Here is a 20,128-nt window from a genome sequence, read left to right as displayed (position 1 = left end):
GGAGTGGTTGCAAGGATGACAAGGGGGTACGCTGGTACTTCAAGCCGTGTCTGCAGGAATGGCTTTTGGAAGGAACCATCCATGTACTAAACAAGCAGAGTCAAACCACTTGCTCTGTGTAACATGATGCATGGCTCAGCGGTGAAGACCCAATCAGAAGTGACGCAGGCCAGCCATGTCAGTGCATGACCATCACCATGGAAGTTAATCTTTTCACTATGTAACACTCACTCTTCAGCAAAGGGGCCTGAACTACTGAAATCCCCTCTGCCAGCAGAGCTGAAAGCCATTGTTATGCTTTGCATGAATTTTATTTTTAATTGCAATTACACCAGAATGACTGCCTGTGTGTGTGTGTGTGTGTATGTGTACACAGACACACACCCCTAGTTTGGTATGTAAACTCAATACAACATTAGCAGCATGTTCCAGTCCTTCATACTGTAACTAAAGCACTGACATTTTCATAAATGTTCACCTATTTTGAAAATTTAAACGGTAAGGGGGGAGGGGAAAGAAGTCGGCCTGAAATGACAGAAAACACACTCCCGTTTGTCCAGCATTAATCGTTCCCAGCTGTGTGCAACAATAACTTAAAAACTGAGAGTACTGCAGCAAATAGGCGTGGGGAAAATCCCCACCAGGAAGGTCTCCCGTGCAAGATGAATGCACAAGCATAGTTCCCACTCATTTCAACGAGCTGTGCCTGTCTTCTCCCCGGTTCCCTCAAAGACGGACATAATTTCAAATTTCTAAATTTATAAAGGGGAAAAAAAGAGCTAGAAAGCGGTATATACAACAAAGTTTGGGGATTAAAATTCTTGCTTGTCCAGCAAACATAAGTGCCTCAGAATGGCAACACAAGGCATCCATTTATGATGTCCGTTGCAATAAAAACAGGAGGTGTAAAACCACTGGGATGAACAGTCCCTGGTTAAGCTTTCCAAGTCTTCTGTGACGTCTCTCAATACTAGCTTTTTGGTGACCCAACATCCACTGTGATTTTTGTATACAAGGGGAATCTTTCAGTATTTAACACCGTGTACGACAGACTGTTTAAGCCATCCAAATTCATTGTCTCCTTTGTGTGAGCAATTTTGTTAAACCTGTGGACAGAAAAGAGATTTTCAGTTTTGGGAAATTAACTCGCAATCAGCCTATTCAGTCTCTCTCCCACCCCCCACCAAAAATAAAAGCCAATGTTTTATATAGTCTAATGTTCAAATTTAAACACAAAATGTTAGAGACTCTCACAGAACACCAGCCCAGAATCTATGATATTCTATCTTTATTGAATCCTTCAGTTTAAAGGTGGAACACAAACATTCAAGTGTCACAGACTTATTTATTTCCCAAAGCAGCTTACATCATTCTCCTCTCCTCCATTTTATGCTCACAACAACCCTGTGAGGTAGATTAGGCTAAGTGAGTGTGACTGGCCCCAGGTCACCCACTGAGCTTCCATGGTGTGGGTAGGGATTCGAACCTGGATCTCCCAGGTACTAGTCAGATACTCTTAACCACTATGCCACAGTGGCTCTTTATGAGGCAAAAGTAATTGGAACTTTAAAAGACTACTTTGTGTTCCCATTTAGCTTCGAGTCCCAACCGAGCTCGACGTAAGGATGGCGTGTTCATTCACAAATCTGTTCTAGTCACATCTAAACTGGACGCAGGAAGGTCTACATTTTACAAAACTAGGGGTGCCCCCTGTATTTTATTTCTCCTTGCTCTGTCACTTCAAGCGCTCTTCCACCTCCAGCATGATTCTGATATGAGTGGAACGGCAAGAAAAGAATTTGAAGCAGGGGATGGTTGAGCTCCCCTAACTTGTGTACCCTTCTGGTTGTAAACAGCACACCTTTTCCACCCTCCACCTCATTTTAGAGACAAATAAGGCACAGAAGTGAAAGCCCCCACATGGCCCTAAGGTGCATCAGTAGATCAGGTGCATAAAAATGGACATTCCGTACAGAAAATATACAATTAATAGCCCTTTGGCTACGATCACGTGTAGTGTAGTATCAGTAGATCAGACCCGGCTTTATCACTTGCATCCGGCCACTGAACAAAACTGGCTTTTCCGCCCAGCCTGATTTGTGCATGCAACACGGTGAGATGGTAATGAAGTGGTGGGGCACAGAGGTAGTAGAACAGACTGTATCGCTGCAGGGGAGGGATTACATTGTTTAAAGGTCCCCTATGTCCATAACGTCCAGCAAGCAGAAAACTAGCACAACATGCTAGGGGAGCATCTTTCTCCCTCTTAATCTGCATGGAAGCTTTGACATGGGGAAGTACCCCATCGACAGTCCATTCTACCATCTCATTCTCTTGCATATGTAGACCAGGGCCTGAGAAATGCTGTGAAGAGAAGAAAGAGGAGGAGGAGACAGAGGAGATTGGACTTATACCCTTCGCTCGGAGTCTCAGAGTGGCTTACAATCTCCTTTCCCTTCCTCTCCTCACAACAGACACCTTGTGAGGTAGGTGGGGCTGAGAGAACTATTTCGAGAACAGCTCTGAGAGAACTGTGACTGACCCAAGGTCACTCCAGGAACTGCACGTGGAGAAGTGGGGAAATCAAATCCAGTTCTCCCAGATTAGAGTGCTCGCTTTTAATCACTACACCAAACTGGCTCTCAGAAAGGAAAAGCTCTACTAATGATGCTGTTCACATGAGGAGGTGAAGGTCAAAATCCATGGGTCTCGGTTTATATGGGAGAAAGTAGCTTCAGAGCATAATAAGGAGTGAGGGTTCCTTGGGTTCAGATGGAAGCCGGTCTGGTCAATCTATCACGTGCTCATTACTGTTCTATTGTATGGTTGTTAATTTATTTTAGTAGGTCTGATGATATTTTTTAGGTCTGATGATATTTTATGGCCTTGTTGAGCATGACTTGAGGACTTTTTTTTAACAAGGAAGAAAGTATCGGTAGGAGGAAACTAAAGCACGCCATTGAGTTGCAACAAATTCATGGCGACCTCATGAAATTGCACCTCACAGGGTTTTCAAGATAAGAGATGAACCGAGGTGGTTTGGGCCATTTCCTTCATCGGCACAGCAGCCCCACTCTTCCTTGGTGGCCTCCCTTCCACGTACTGACCCTGCTTAGCTTCCAAAGTTTGATGAGATCAGGCTGGTCTGGGCTATTAGGACTGCTACATGTTACAGTGTGTGTGTGACGTGCCGTCAAGTCACAGCTAACATGGCAACCCCGTAGGGGTTTTTCAAGGCAAGAGACATTCAGAGGTGGTTTGCCCTCGCCTGCCTCTGTGCAGCGACCCTGGGATTCCTCGGTGGCCTCCCATCCAAATACTAACCAAAGCTGACCCTGCTGAGCTTCCAACGAGATCAGGCCAGCCTGGGCCATCCAGATCAGGGCACACGGTCGAGTGCAGAGTTTAAATCTAAAATGAAAGGATTGCTCAGTGTGCTGCAGATGTTCTTTGTACTTGTATCTGAATAAAAGGTTTCGCCTACAATCAGATGCTTTTCAGGGAGGGAAAGGAAACAGAGAAGAAAGAGAATATGACTATTCGGAAATGTTTGCACGCGTGGCAGACGCGGTGTTGTCAAGAAGAACTTACCTCTGTGGGTTGGGCTCATTTTTGTTGTCTCTTGAGTGGTGGATCATTCTGCACTTCCCGATGGTAGCATCTGGGCGAGAGATCCCCATGCCTTTAAAAACCAGCCTGCAAAGGCAAACAGATTGAGATGCTGCTGCGTCTCCAGCCACAGGCTATATGAAACAGCATTACTCTCCTTTCTGGTGGAAATAAAAATACACTTTTTTGGCACGACAGAAGTCCTGACTTAGAAAACAAAACAAAACCAGATGGAGGTTAGATTTGGGTGGGTAGCCGTGTTGGTCTAAAGTAGCAAAAAGGAGTCAGTTCTGACACAGATAGGTGTTAGCTTGACACATTCTCATCTCTCAATAAATAAATCACTGCCAAGAGAGTGTTGTTGGGAGTAAGTTTGTTCAAGAGTCTGACAGGTATAAGCTTTTGTGTGCGTGCACCAGGCCCATAGCTAGGATCTTGTGGCTTGTGGGGCAATTTTTTTTCCTGGTGGGGCTGAAGTTCTCAGTGCAGAAAGAAAAGCCAGAACTCTGAGGATTATGACTCAGCTACTGTGGAAACAAACCTTTTAAAATCAAAGCACAGAGGCTTCTACAAATCTTAGCCCCAGAGCAGGACAACAGAAAGGGGTGAGGAGGGGGAGAATACATTTTCTGGTAGATGGTAGGCGTCGGACTGGAAATACTTATCTCAGTTTGGCCAGTAAACTCACTCCAATTTGCATAAAAAACATAAAACTTTATTTACAAAAACAAAGGATAAACAACACATAGATAGGGGCAAGAATGTATACAGTTCAGCAAGGAATGCAAACCAAAACAAAATTAACAAGCTGGCTATTCTACGCACTACTTTTCCTATCACGCCGTAGTTCTGACATCTCAACTGGTGTTCCTGATGAGCAGAGTCTCCAGAAACATAGCAGCAGGGTGGAAGTTGGAAGAGCGCTTTGAGGCAGTCTATTCTATATAGGTGTTCTTAACCATTTAGCCAATGGAAAGCTGTTACCAGGATAGATCTCTAAACTGCAAGCTGTCAACCACTTCAGATGACAATTCTCAGCTGCTGCAAGTTAATCACTTCTGCCAGCCTAAGCAACAATTCTGTTAACAAGCCAGCAGGTGGGGGCGATGACTTCTATACTCAAAAAAGCTAACAGGCAGAAAAACTCTCTTGAAGGAGACCAGTTTCTTGACACAGAGTCAGAAGGTATCCTAGAGGTCACTTACTCCAACCCCTTGCTCAGTGCGGGAATTAGTCAACTACAGCACCCCACTCTACTTAAAGGAGCACACACCTTTAAAAATGTTTTTAAATGATTGAAAAAAAGCCTTTACAGGAGAAATTCTTGTGGGGCTGTGCCTTTAAGAAAGGGGGCAGAGCCCCCAAAGCCCCCTCATAGCTACGGGCCCAGCATGCACACTTCCTCAGATTACTTAGTGAACTCGTGGTTGAGAGGAGCAACAGCATCCTCCTGCCCGTGCTCTCTGCCAACTTATCTAAAGAGGTACACTGCCTCTGGTACCGGAGGGAGCAAACACCCATAATCACTAGTAGCCATTGTGACCAGTAGCCAGTAATAGCCAAATCCTGTGTGTATACACACACTATACACAGGAATTGTGGCTCTCCAGGTACTGTATACTGTCTTACATAAAACTTCACAGTATACGTTCTGAGTACATAGAACCTTGTCTTCAAAAGCATTTTACTCATTCCAAAAGTGACAATATTTTATAGCAGGATTTTTGTTTAGTGCACCTCCAAATCTCCAGTTGTTTCCTTTAAAAATACGCTGGGGGGGGGAAATAGAAGACAAAATCCATCCTCCTGGCCCGAATTTTCCTGGGTTTTCCTCTCCCGGCTTTTGCATCTCTAGAAGCAGGCGCTGAGAAAACAAGTTTTTCCAGGAGCATTAACGAAAACATCCTGCTGCCAAAGGTTTGACCCAGACGGCAGGAAACTGGACTCTTGTTTGGTCTCCAACGCAAAGAGCGGCCGCTAAGAGACAAAGGGAACAGTGACCCCGCACAACGCAAAGCATCAGGCCCAAGTCCTGGGTCTTCTGCCAGCTTGGTTTGAATGCAAGCCAGCAAGGAAAGGGAACACACAGTACGCAAGCCACAGACCCAGGTCCCTTCTGGACCCCGGCCACTGCAAGCTAAAATTCACAGTTTAGATTGCTGCTGAAATGACCGGCCGGTTAAGCTTTTCATCGCTGTCACTGCAGGAAACACAGGAAAAAAATGGCCGGTGAGCCGGTCCAGCTGAGACTTAGGCACAGGTTACGGACTTCTGTCCTCCTCCTCCTCGCCCCGGGCTTTGCGCCAAACTACACATTACGGCAGCCACAGGCCCAACCTGTGGCTGCCGACACCACGTTAAAGGAAAATTTAGCCGTTTAACAATACTGCCATGAGAGTTGGGCTGCAGCAGCAAGAAGTGAGCCATCCCCCACAGTACCTTTTTAAGTGCCGAAACAGCTGGGAGGAAGTATTTTGGCACTCGGAAAGGCATGTGGGGGACAAGATCACCTGGTGCGGCTGTATGCAGGCTCGTGGCAATTTTCAGACGACTGAATTTTCCTCTAAACTGGTGTCTGCAGCCATGTGGTCAGACCTGTGGCTGCCGGAACGCATAGTTCAGCCATTATCCTAGTGTCTTGGCTGATTGGTTTTGGCAAGTTAAGTATCGCCCGCGAGCACGGAAGCATCAGCACAAGTGGCCCCTTTTAGACTACAAATGAGTAACATAACTATGCAAGGGCAAACAGGGTAACAAACATATTTATGGGTTAGTAACTGCTGTGGATTTATTTGCCCTAGCCCCCCTCTAACTGGAAATCTGGTGTCAGTTGTAGACTTCTGGTTCCCCATTAGAGCCCCGTTGCATCTACTCCTAACTATACGGCAAGTACCAACGGAAGAAAACAGCATTTAAAAACAGAAGCCGTGTCCATCATGCAGCCTAAAACAAGGTGAATAAAATGCTTACAAACGGCACGCTTCCAACTGCAAGTTTCAAAGCGTGGTGCTCCTCCGGGAACAGCGATGAAGGGAAGTGAGTCGAATCAGTTTGAAATACAATTTTCTTCTGGTGTGTTCCTTCTGTGCGCATACCAGTTTCCAGACCCGTTTCAGAATGGTCTGAAATCCAGCACGTGCATCTACAGCTGCATGGAACAGTGCATGCACCACACAGATCTGGGACCACCTGTTGAAACGAATGACCATCCAGCAACACGCTGCAGTTTCATGGTGCTTAAGGTCATTCCCCCCCCCTTTCATCCACCCTATCAGCCAAGCATGTCCGTCCCTCCCACTGGCCAAACGAATTCTGCGTCACTGTCCAATTAACAATTTGTTGGAGCACTTTAATCCTGTGAGATTCACTTGGCTTGGGTTGGAGGCTAGTTGGGCAAGAAGCCTCTAAAAAAATACAAAACAATTTCCAGGAAGGTACTGGAAAGACATTGTTCCAGTGATAGAGCAGGGCAGATGACCACCTTGCAAGATGTCTTTTCCCCATAAGGCTGGGCCACTTGCCACTGGTACCAGGATGAAGGTTTCTCATCTGTCTTATTCCACAGTCTGTGTGTGTGTCTGTGTATGGGACACAATCCGGTGGTTTGCCATTTACTTCATCACACAATGGCAGCCACTATTCCCGCCTTTCCCATTTCTAAAAATTGATCTGGAACATGTGCAAACTCATGAAATAAATACTTGTTTACAGCTATATGTTATGTGATGTAGCCCAAAATCTACTGAAGGACGGTTTGAGAGACATGGGCATTTAAGGCCCACTACTACCATAAACTCACTGTCCTGTCTTAGCTGAATCACTCCTTTCAGCCTCTTACAGCGCAATGATAAACAGAGTTATACCCTATTTGTTGGAATATACAAGGTCTATAGTGCACCTACTTGAAGAAGATCAGAAGAACAGCCTATAGGGGATAGTTGAATGACTGCTAGTTAGCATGGCTAGATTAGGGACTTCCCACAATTTCAAATTCTGTCCTTCCTGCCTCTGGAGACTTCCTGCTCCAACTGAGCCCTCTCCGCTTCGTTCCTGTCTCTTCACAGCAGTTAGCCAGTTAGTCAAGCCTCTCTCCTTTTCTGTTCTATCGGTGTTTATTTCTTCTTTGATAAACCGAGTTATTTTCCTTAAACAGTTGGTGCTCCATTCCTCTGCGTGTTTAAACTCTGCCAACCCTTTCCCACTGACTTCAATAGACTTAGATAGGTGCAACTCTGCTTAGGATAGCATTATCAGTTCCCCCATCTGCCAGGAGACTAAGCTAGACTGCTATCCTAACAGGAAGGACAGTCCTGGGTGGATGGGAAGCAGATGGCATGATACTTTGAACACTCCACAGAAGAAGACTTCAAGTCAATTGGCTCACAGAACAAGAAGTCCTAGAGGAGCACTGCATCCAAATTACATGTCCGGCTTTCTGCTTGCAAAAACAAGCTTCCCTAAACAGCCAAAGCGAATAAGAGAAAAGTCTTACCTGTTATAAATGTCATCGTCTTCACCTCCCCAACCCCAATAATTATTGGGAAACCCGTTGATTTTTTCAAATTGCACCTTGCTCAAGGCAGATACACCTCCAAAATACTGATTATAAGGCAAGCTGGAAGAGAGACAGGGAAGCCGTTAATCAGGTCAGGGCCAGCTACTGTAGAAGAGGACTGAACCGTTTTTTGAACCGCTAGCAACAAGCAGGGGACTAAAGTAATGCGAACAGATGTAACATCAGGAATTTCAAGACACATGCCATCAACACTAGCCTCCCAAGCTTCCCAGTATGTGAACTAAGACAAAAGAAACATCTATGCAAGTATTCTCACATTAACAATCTGTGTTGGGGGGGAAATAATCTGAGAACCAGTTTTCTGAGTTCCAAACCAGTCGTGTCCTGGGAGTTCCATATTTGGAACTCTCTGATTTTTTTTTAATCTTAATTTTCAGGCGTTTGGGGACCTGATACGGATCAGGACCACAGCACACAGGGAAGTGGATTTTAACCTCTCTCTTTGTACCATTTTCCCAACCTGCAATGGCCCAGGAAGTATCTGTTTACTATGTTGGGCTAAATTTACAGTTTCTGGTTAGGGAAACAGAAAAGAGCTAGGTTTGAGTCCAGGAGCACTTTAGAGACCAACGGGTCTGGCAGAGGGAGCTGACTCTTGAACGCTTATCCCCTGGAAGTCTTGTTGGTCTTTGAGGTGCGGCGGGACTCGAATCTTGCTCTCCTACTGCAAACCGACACAGCTACCCACCTGAAACGGGTTAGGAAAATGATAATGGTGGGGAGGAGCCTTAAACTCCCCTTCATTGTGTGCTGCGGGCCTGATCCAAATTGGCTGCCGCGTGCCTGAAAATTAGGTTTTAAAAAATCATCAAGAATGCCAAACACGAAACTCCCAACACTCAGCTGGTTTGGCCATGAGACCGTAGCAAAGGATAGGCCTTCCCTCCTGTGCAATCGGTATTTGGATCCCGCCCTACTGAAGGCATCCCGGCCCAAGGGGAGGACGCATGGGTATTTGCATTCAGGCATGTGTCACTCCGATCCTTTTCAGTGAACCACAATGCCTTTTGGCTCTGAGATGGTGAAGAGGTTATTCTGAAAGGGGAACTAGAAATACAGCAATGTACTTGATCTGGGGCATCACACCCATTCTCTACTGCTTGAGGCTGCGGTACTGATGCAACCTTACTTAACCCACACAACTTTCAACAGTGTGGAGTTCACGGTCACACCCGGAAATCAAGTATGTTCCAGGAAGTTAGTGGCAAGGAGTGTGAAACCCATCCTGCACAGCTGCAATGTTTTTTGAGTGTGTGTGTGTGTGGCTTATCAATGTAGAGGAACAGCGATGCAGATGTTTCCTTGAAAATGATAAATTAACCAAGAATTTGACAATCACTTTGCAAACTTTGTGTGTGAAGCAATGTTCCCTCTAAGCTGTGGAGTCTAGTGAGCAAAAATTCTACTTTGTGAGTTACTGGCATTAAAGTTGTGCGCGAGCGATTTGGCTGCTGCATAAATTAGTTTGCTCTGGAGCCATCCGTCCTGAGCTAAGAGAAAAATGTGTGAGCCAGAGGCTAAAAAAGTGTGAGCTAGCTCACACGAACTCAGCTTAGAGGGAACACTGGTGTGAAGGTCTTGAATGTGTTGAGAATAAAAGCCCATGATTTCTTAAAAAAACATGAGAATTTACTAACTGGAAATTTGCTGAAGACTTTTCCCCTTCAAGACACATAAACAATACAATGAAATGACAGCATTATTTTCAGAGTAATTTCAGTTACAGTGGATGACAATGATTTTTCATTCCCCCCCACCCCCAGCAGCAATAGAAAATATATTACGGGAAACGTATCAGCTTTTATTTTTTCTTCTCTTTGTTAAAAGCTCAGGTTTCCAGGTAATACTCTCTTGTCCCAATAGCTGCAATCTGTTTGCTTTATCCAAACCCCTTAATTGGGACCCCATGCCAGTCAGAGTAGGCAATACTGACCTTCGATAGATTAAGGGTCTGTCTGTCTTAGGAAGCCTATGTGTTCATGTTGCTTACCAACTGTGGAAAGATAAAACCACTGACCAACTCCTCCCTGCCAAATCCAAAGGACTGACCATGCAGAAGAACGTCACAGGTTCAGTTCCTGACATTTCCAGTGAAGAGGATCAGATACCAGAAAACCCTTGATTGGGACCCCCTGCCAGTCAGAGTAGGCAATACTGACCTTCGACAGATGAAGGGTCTGTCTGTCTTAGGCAGCCTAATGTGTTCATGTTGCTTACCAACTGTGGGAAGATAAAACCACTGACCCACTCCTCCCTGCCAAATCCAAAGGACTGAGAGCCAGTTTGGTGTAGTGGTTAAGAGCGACGAACTCTAATCTGGAGAACCGGGTTTGATTCCCCACTCCACCACATGCAGCCAGCTGGGTGACCTTGGGTAAATCACAAGTTCTCTCACAGCTGTTCTCTCAAGAGAAGTTCTCTCAGAGCTCTCTCAGCCCCACCTACCTCACAGGGTGTCTGTTGTGGGGAGAGGAAGGGAAGGAGATTGTAAGCCGCTCTGGGACTCCGAGTGAAGGGTGGGGTATAAATCCAACTCTTCTTCTTCCTCTCCCCACAACCTCATTACTTCTCTGCTGCCTTTGATACAGTTGACCATTCTCTCCTGACTAACTCCCTCCACACCCTAAATTTCCTTGATTCTGTCCTGAGCCAATCTCTTATTCAGTGTTTCCACAGGCAGAAGCTTTTCCTCTGGTTTCCTTCTCTCTGAGATCCCTGCTGTATTTGTTCTCTTTCTACATACCTTGCTGAGGAGAACCACCCCAAGTAAGGCCCTGGTTATTAATCCATCATTGATGTCAACAGATACGCTGTCACATGACTGTGCGGCAAATAAACGTTACCGATCGATCTCTTACCGAAATCCAAATTTGTCCATAGACACAGAGAGGTGCCTGGGCTGTTCGTAACACTTGTAGGTATTTCTGTCATCCATAGGGATCAGATCGACATCGCTAAACACAAAGCAGTTGTAATCGTATTCTTTCAAAGCTTCGGTGAAGCCTATGTTCAGAAGTTTCGCGCGGTTGAATGTTTCGTCTCCTCCCTGATACGAGAAAAAGAAGAGCGATTCAACACCTGAAGCGGAGCCCACCCAACATTTCGCTTATCCACTGAAGCCCTGAGCCTTCACAATCAGCGATGCAAGCATGCAAGGGGGGAGGGGGGGGAGAATCATTCAAGCTTGTTACATGCCATTTGTTTTTCTGTCCAGCTTAAACTAAAAATTAGTGTTTTGCTTTCTTCACAGGCCTTCAGTTGGACGCTTGTGTAGGCTGAAACACAGATGAAGCCAGTGGGGTGGGTGGGTAAGGTTGCCAGTTCCAGGTTGGGGAACTCCTGGAGATTTGGGGGTGGAGCCTGGGGGGGAACAGGGACTTTACTGGGGTACAAAGCCATGGAGTCCACCCTCCAAAGCATCCATTTTCTCCAGGGGATCTCTGTAGTATGGAGATGACCTGTAAATCCACTGATCCTAAACGGAGGCTGGAATCCCTAAGTGTCCTTACACTATCAAATTTACAGCAAGTGCCACCCTCCATGTCTTCCTTTTCCTTCCTTCCTTCCCTCCCTTCCTCCCTACTTTTGGGAGAAAGACCAGCCTCACCCAGCTAGCAGATCAGGTGATCAATGGATCTGCCAAACCAAATCTGAATGTTTCTGTGTTACTCTAGTGCATTGATAGTCAGTGGCTCAGGAGCCGCATGTGGCTCTTTAAGAGGCCACCTGTGGCTCTTCAGAGCACCATTCCCCAATGTGGCACCTGCCCCATGTTTCAAGAGGCTGGGGCACGCCATTGCCCAGTAGGGCTTGTGGACGGCAGACAGTTCGCACCTTGAAACAGCCACCACTGGAGGGACTAAACATATGGGAAAGCTGCTAGCTTTTCTGACATGCAGGCCTCATGCCAGGGATGGAAGGGCCAATCCCTTCCAGCAACCCCCAAACATGCCTTTCTCCACAGCCTCTGGTTATGGTTGTACATTTAATATACAGTTCTATTGTTGTGTGGGTGTGCTTGGTGGAGTGGTGCACCGGGCATGCAAGAGTCATGTGGCTCTTTTGGCTGATGGTAATGGCAAATGTGGCTCTTCACAAGCCACGGAGTAAGTACCCCTGCTCTAGTATTTCTGCCTCTGTGCTCATTCCTGCATGCTGCTTCCAAACCTCGAAGTCATCTCTGATTGGTGGTAGGCGAGTCAGTAGGCATGATTGTGACATCTTCTCCTAAGGAACTACATGTCCCTTTTAAAAGATCTGAACCACAATGCAGCAGAAAGCGTGCTGGTGCACCAGTTGTCCTACACCATGCACCATAAACATATGGAACAAGCGACTATCATCATAAGGAGTCCTCTATTGCCCTTCATGGTCTTCAGCTGAGTCACTTTTTACAGAGTCACTGCTTCTTCAGACCTCTCAGCTTCCTGAACATTTCAGCATTTGTAGAAGAAGAGAAGAAGAGATTGGATTTATACCCCGCCCTTCACTACCCAAAGGAGTCTCAGAGAGGCTTACAAATTCCTTTCCCTTCCCCTCCCCACCACAGACACCCTGTGAGGTAGGTGGGACTGAGAGAGCTCTGACAGAAACTGCTCCTTTTCAAGGACAGCTCTTATCAGAACTATGGCTTGCCCAAGGTCATCCAGCCAGGTGCAAGTGGAGGAGTGGGGACTCAAACCCGGTTCTCCCAGATTAGAGTCCTTGCACTTAACCACTACACCAAACTAGAACAGGTAGGGATCCAAATTTCCCCCCATCCATCAAGTATATCAGATACTCAAAAACTAGCTGAGTTTCAGGACACTCTAAGAGTGTTAAAACAAATACCACCACTACCAATAATTCAAGTGAGTCAACAAAATTCTAGCCAAATTTATAATTTAAAGAGGGGAGATCTACTAGCTCCAGACCGAAACTTTCCCTGTCTTGGAAACACAAGTAATTAGACTAGCGGTTCGGAGAGTTTCTTTTTTTTGTTGGTAAACAAATTTTATTTTCTCAGGAATACAACATGTAAGATTAAATCATTTCATTCTATCAATTGTCTACCCCATTCCCAATTCCTAAAATCTTGTAATCATTATTCAAAAGAGAAATTGGCCTATAGTTTTTCACATTCGTTGGTTCTTGTCCTTCCTTTGGTATTAATGAAATAATTGCTTCCTTCCAAGAGTCTGGTTCGGAGAGTTTCTAAATTATATGGATTCCTGGCTTTAGCCATCAATGTTAAAAAAAAAATGTTAAGGAAAAGATGTTTTCCTTATTAAAAAAATAAAGCTACTCTTTATGATAAACCTTACATGAGCGATCAAGATCAGATTCTATTGCCCTGACATGGATAGCTCAAGCAAGCCCGATCTCGGCAGATCTCGGAAGCTAAACAGGGTTGACTCTGGCAAGTACTTGGATGGAAATACCAGCAGTTGGGAGGTGGAGGGGGGGAAGCTTTATTCAGCCTCTTCTCTGAATATCCTCAGTCACCAGAGGTCGCCATGACTTCCAGGTGCACGCACACTCACATGCATACATGAAAAATACAAAACCCCCCCCAAAAAAAAACAACCCAAAAAAGAGAGAGATCAGATTCTATTAAGGACAGACAGAATGAATGACAGCAGATGGCACAAAGCGCTATAAGTAGTCATATCTTGACATGATTTGTTTCCACAGAACCGTCATTGCTGTTGACTTTCCCCATTCTTCACCTTTTTCTGTTTTACTGTCCAATAAGTCAGAGTGACCTGGAAGGTTTTAAATATAGTTGGGAGTATCATCCAACTAGATCTGGCCCACTGTTTCTTTGTTGGCCTGGCCACGGTTCCTTTCTTTGGCCACAGAAAGTTGGAGTATGGCATAACAAACCTAGACTTTATGCTTACCAAGAGAAGAGACTGTAAGAGGGCCAGCAAGGCTAGGGTCATACCGTTAAATGTAACATAGCAGTAGACATGGTCCTATGTACTTTGTAAACATTTGCATTGGGCTACTGTCTACCACATGGATGTATGCAGGCTGAACTCCTGCTGGCATCCTTCAGTCCTAAATTCAGGACTGAATCACCCTGAGTTACCCTGGCTACTATTCTGGGCCATGTTGCAACTGGAGGACAGATAACAGGAAATATGGGGGAAAGCTTCCTTTTTAGGACAGAAATATGGCACAGAGTGTTGAGGACTCCACGAAAATTCTGTAACAGTGTTTGCATGTAATCCACAGTAGATGCTACCACGATGTCACAAAAGGGGTTTCTGGGTATCCCTCAGATGCCTACTAAGTTGTGTACAAATTTAGGCTGTTCAAAGACAGTGAACTGTAATCCTGCTGAAACTGACTGTAACTTTGGCAAGAGTCCCACTATCCTGGGGTGGAGGGAAACAAACTAAAAAGTTCCCGTATCAATTTGTCATGTGTGACTGATCCACTTCTCATCACTATACTAATTCTGAGGTCCTGGCCCTCAAGTGGAAAGCAAAACCTGCATGAATGTTATCAGGGCATTCAGTGCAAGTCCATTGTAATCACTGGGCTTAAGAAGGCGTGGCCTTGCTTACAAACCCACTTTTTTGGCAAGTTTGCTCAGTTGCATGCATGGTGGCACAGTGAAATGACTAGGTTGCCATGGGTATAGTTCAGCTCAAAATTAATTAATTATCATATGGCATTGTGTGTGGAAGAGCCAGGAGATCCTGGAAAGGATTGTTTGGCCGCCGAAGCTGTAGCTCTTTTTTGGCACCACTAGATGGCGAGCTATGCTTATACTTAGGCTGAGAGTACTGTGGCTTGCCCAAGGTCACCCAACTAGCTTCAAGTGGGGAAGTGGAGAATCGAACCTGGTTCTCCAGACTACAGTCCGTCGCTCTTAACCACTACATTAAACTGGCTCTCAGTTCAGCTCACATACACTACCTACCCACACACCGAACACTTTGGGTACATGAAATAATCCCACCTTCTGTGGTGGCTTGACAAAAAAAAGGATAGCCTAACATGAGCCTACAAAATGGTTGTTTCTGAGAAGTCTAACCTGTCCTCTGCCAACCCTGCAAAAGCAACAAGCACAGATGGTTCTGGAGCATTCTTACCACTTCGATGTAAACTTAGTTTTGTGCCCATCTAAGTATGCTACCATCATAGCACCTAATATACCATTAGAAAAGGCGCAGGTTATCTTCTGTTAATCATACTGAGCAGGCAGATGGCTAATGTATTCCATGGCTGCGATCAGATAAAAATACACACACTTGATCTTAGCCAAAAGGCCGAGAAGCAAAGATAAAAATACAAATTATACCGTAAAACTGTAATTCAGGTCAGTAATTAACTCTAGCTCACAGATCATTAGTACTGAAAACGTCATGCTGGAACAGAGAAGGAGCTCCTGTTCTCATTGATTCAGTAATTATCTTCATGGTGTTAAAAGGCATAAGAGAGAGGCCACTCTGCAAAGAGTACATCAGACTCAGTGAAGGTACACCAACTCGGGGCTTACCAGCTGCTGTCCTTTATACAGTTTGTATCTCTGGTACCCGGCGTGGCCCAGCCGACAAAGTGACATGTATGTCAGATCCGGCCCTCGTAACAAATGAGTTCGAGATCTTGGTCGAGCATGTGCCCTGGCGTCTACTTCCAATGCTTAATCTCCTCTCCCACTCTAACTAGCTATATCTTCTCCACCATCCCTGGATTAGCCATTAAACAAAATAAGCATGTACTTAGGGCACCACGGGAAGGGGGGCAACCTTGAAGATGAATTGTTTTTCTCAGTCATTCCTTCTGTTATGACTATTCATAAGAAACGATAGGCAGTGGAGACGCGAGCACCGAGAAGGGGGGAAAGCAGCAGAGGCAACCATGCCAGATGCCTTGTCTCTGCTAAGTACAGAAGCGGATTTGTTACGCCAGATTAGTTTTGAGGACTTGATAAAAGACTTTGCAATTTAAAAAAAAGTAGGAGAAAACTTTTAAAAGCATAAATAAGGTTATAAGTAGGCAACAATAAGCATTATTTTGCATCTTTTGATCCATGACTAATGAAATGCGATATACCTTCAAGGTTAGAAAGCAATGGAATAAAAGATGTTTTGTCTCGTACAAATAATTATATTTCTTATTATAAGGCTGAGGGCGTTTCTGTAAGGCTGAGGGACTTGGGAATGTTCAGTCGGGAGGAGGTCGAGGGGGGACATGACCAGTGTTCCCTCTAAGCTGAGTTAGTGTGAGCTAGCTCACAGTTTTTTAGCTCTTAGCTCAAGAAGGATGGCTCCAGACCAAACCAATTTATGCAGTAGCCAAATTGCTCGCTCACAACTTTAATCCCAGTAGCTCACAAAGTAGAATTTTTGCTTCCAAGACTCCACAGCTTAGAGGGAACATTGGACATGATGTCTCTCTTTAAGCATTCGAAGGGCTGTCATTTAGAGGAGGGCAGGGAGCTGTTCCTGGCAGCAGAGGATAGGACTCGCAAGAATGGGCTTAAATTAAGGGTGGGAAGGTACCAGCTGAATATTAGGAAAAATCTTTTTACAGGAAGAGTTGTACAACATTGGAATCAGCTACCTAGGGAGGTGGTGAGCTCCCCCTCACTGGCAGTCTTTAAGCAATGTCTGGACAAACATATGTCAGGGATGCTCTAGGCTGATCCTGCATTGAGCAGGGAGCTGGACTAGATGGTCTGTATGGGCCCTTCCAACTCTGTGATTCTATTATTCTATTCTATGATTCTCCATTAGAGTATCTTTTTTAAAAAAAATTGCACCAACATCGATTTTTGTAGAAAGAGGATTTTCAAAATCAAAACGTACGCTCTTGAGTTCACATAATTTCAGTAAAGATAATCTTTGGGAGGGTGATTAAAAATAGATTTCAATAAATTTTTGTATTGCCGTTTTTTCCCTTGTAACAAATTTATTTAAGAATGCATTAAAAAGTGTTGAAAATTTGCATTTTTCCCTGTTTCCCTAGTTATAAGTAAATAATTTGCTTATACTAATTACTGCTATTTAGTGTTAAATTATTAAAAATTAAAAGTTTGTATTTAATATAGTTGTGGAGTCTGGCCTGGGGGGATGGTCTGGAAGAAAACTGAATGTTTAATCTCTTATTTCAACCTTCAGCACTTATTGAGTCTTAACGTCTTGTCAGTTAAGCAATGGAAGGGCTGAGGGGCACCGTTGTTGGGCTCTGCTTAGGGCATCAGTTGGCCTCAATCTGGCCCTGTTCTCCCCAGGGAAATAACCATTGGTGGGGGGAGGGAAATAGAAGGAATTGCAAGCCAAGTGCTTCCAGCAATGGAAGAGGGGTATAACAGTCTTTGATGTATAGCCTCCCTCTTTTTCACACAAATATTTGTGAAGAAATTATCTGAGGGTTCCCTCTCGCCCACTATTCAATTAAGGGAGGCCATCAAGTTCCCATCTGCCTGCCTTGACCTGGATAACCCAGGCAAGCCTGATTTTGTCAGATCACGGGAGCTAACAAGGGCCGACCCTGGTAAGTAATTGGAAGGGAAACCTCCAAGGAATACCAGGGCTTGGGACGCAGAGGCAGGCAATATCAAGCCACCTCTCTGAAATGTCCAAGCCCCACTAAGGGTCACCAGACGGCACCATGACTTCCAGGCACGCAAGCACACACATGCGCATGCATGCACACAAATGCTCACAAAAAAAGAGTTCTCATCTGCCTAGGCCCAATTGGCAGAACAAGAGCATCAAGCTCTCTCTCAGAAAAGAAAAAGCAGGCTTCAGTAGGCCCATGAGCCAAAATACACAAAGAATTATTAGGCACTGATAGGGGGATAACAAAACAGTGGTCCTTTCCAGCTTTTTTCCAGTCTGCATTCTCTCCACGCCCTCACTCAAGACTCCTTCCTTCCTTCCTGTGAGCAGTACCAAGAAGCTGGTATCCCAGCTTGCTTCTCCACCCTCCAACTGTGTTCCAAATTACAAGCCATTGATTTTGCCCTACACAACTGGGTAGGAGCCACTGAAGTAGTCCTGGAGTCAATGTCTTGGTTGTATTCGAAAGTGACAAATCCCGGAAAGCTGGCTTTTCATCACTTTACACGTTCATCTTACACTGCAAGTAGTTGATCGTGTTTACCCATTCCAGTTCAGCCTCTCTGATGTGGCTGCTTAGCCGTTTTCTGCTCCTCCCCGCAAGGGTTTTAGTGTTCAGTTCCCTGCTTTTCTCCTGAGAATTCTGGTCTGTTCCCACTTCCCTCTTTCACCGATTCTCTTAAATTTTATCTGCTTTCTAGATTCAAATGCTCTTCCTGCTCTTCCATTCTTCTCCTCCAATTTAAAGAAGCCCGTACCACCCTAAAGGCAGAGAACAAAAGGCAGCTGTTTTCCCACGTTTCAACAGGAAGCCTGACAGTTAAAAGGAATAACAATATTAAATTCTTGTGGATCCAGTCCTTCCCACACACCCCATTCCCAGAGTGGGTACCCTAAGGGAGAAGCAGAGATCCAGGGATATTTCAGTCACAGTTTTAAAAAGAGACCACACATGGGAAAGTGTTTACAAAAACACCCGTAACCACGTGAAAAAGAGAAGATCCCCAGACTAGGCCGAACAAGCAAAGGGATTAACTACCCCTGAGAAGCTGTCTTTGTACTTCAGTAAAGAGCGTGTGATAAGACTGCAATCTGGGGCAGGTCTGAACTGTAAGCAACTTCAGCATCCTTCAGTGGATTAGGTAAAGGTAAAGGTTCCCTTGCTCGAAAGCCAGTCGAATCCGACTCTAGGGTTGCGGTGCTCATCTCCGTTTCAAAGCCGAAGAGCCAGCGCTGTCCGAAGACGTGGTCATGTGGCCGGCATGACTAAACACCAAGGCGCACGGAACGCTGTTACCTTCCCACCGAAGCGGTACCTATTTATCTACTTGCAATTTCTTGCTTTCGAACTGCTAGGTTGGCAGGAGCTGGAACTAGAGACGGGAGCTCACTCCGTCATGCGGCACCCTGGGTCTCGAACTGCTGAACTGCTGACCTTCCAGAGTGGATTAGTGGCCTGCAAAAAAAGGCCCATCGGGCATTAATGACTACTGGCGGATGTTGTCACATTGGGTGCCTCCAGATGCCAGCTTGGTGTTGCGTTACTGGTAGCCTTCTCCCTTTTTCGCCAGAACAGAGGTAGAGTGTTCAGCGCAACACTCAGTTAATGACAAGTAAAGAAATTTCAATCCCAGACCCATCCTGAAAAATGCTCCAATAGGAAGAGAGGATCCCCAACCCCATTTCCTGCATTTCTTGTTTCCCTGCCTTCCTTAAATGACGGCAGACAGGGTGCCAACTCTGAGTTGGAAAATTCCTGCAGTTTTGGGGGTGGAGCCTGGAGGAGGGCAGGGTTTAGGGAGGGGCAGGGTTGGCAACCTCCAGGTGGGGGCTGGAGATCTCTCTGTATTACAATTAGGTCTCCAGATGACAGAGGTAAAAATGGCTGCTTTGGGAGGTGGACTGTATGGCAAATATACTCTGCTGAGGCCCCTCCCCTCCCCAAACCCCGCCCTCCTCAGGCTCCACCCCCAAAATCTCCAGGTATTTCCCAACCCAGAGCTGGCTACTCTAGGGAGGGCACTGACCTCAGCAGGGTATAATGCTGTAGGAGCAGAGGTGTCGCCCCCATGGGTCAGTGGCAGAGCATCTGTTTGGCATGCATAATTCCCAGGTTCAATCCCCGGTATCTTCAGTTAAAGGCTCTAGCAGCAGGTGATGTGAAAGACCTGTACCCAAGACCTTGGACTTGGACTACCTGTCAGAGTGGACAACACTATCCAAGGCAGCTTCATGTGTTCAAAGGTGGGGTATAAAATTCAAACGATCAGGGGAGGAGTCACTACCCTAGCACGGGGGGTGGGCGGGTTGGTTCTCCCTATGTCTAGTAAAACCAAAGTGGTACAAAACAGTGAAAGCAGGAAATGTATGCGAAGAGGTATTC

General features: G+C 45.5%; 1 protein-coding gene across 1 annotated transcript in view; it reads right to left on the bottom strand.

The window, feature by feature from the left end:
• Positions 1-425: 425 nt before the first annotated feature.
• The window catches only part of B4GALT1 (UDP-Gal:betaGlcNAc beta 1,4- galactosyltransferase, polypeptide 1), a 65,441-nt gene continuing 45,738 nt past the window's right edge, over positions 426-20,128 (bottom strand). Inside the window, exons 3-6 of the mRNA XM_015411371.1 lie at positions 11,044-11,231; positions 8,102-8,224; positions 3,592-3,696; positions 426-1,106 (exon numbers count right to left, since the gene is read on the bottom strand). Of these exons, the coding sequence (XP_015266857.1) occupies positions 971-1,106; positions 3,592-3,696; positions 8,102-8,224; positions 11,044-11,231 (552 nt within the window). The 3' untranslated portion in view covers positions 426-970. The remainder of the gene's footprint in view (positions 1,107-3,591; positions 3,697-8,101; positions 8,225-11,043; positions 11,232-20,128) is intronic.

Source organism: Gekko japonicus, unplaced genomic scaffold (genome assembly GCF_001447785.1).
Source record: "Gekko japonicus isolate JY-2015 unplaced genomic scaffold, Gekko_japonicus_V1.1 scaffold2642, whole genome shotgun sequence".
Classification (NCBI taxonomy): domain Eukaryota; kingdom Metazoa; phylum Chordata; class Lepidosauria; order Squamata; family Gekkonidae; genus Gekko; species Gekko japonicus.
Note: the sequence above shows the minus strand (reverse complement) of the source record. Positions and strands in the feature narration are given on the sequence as shown.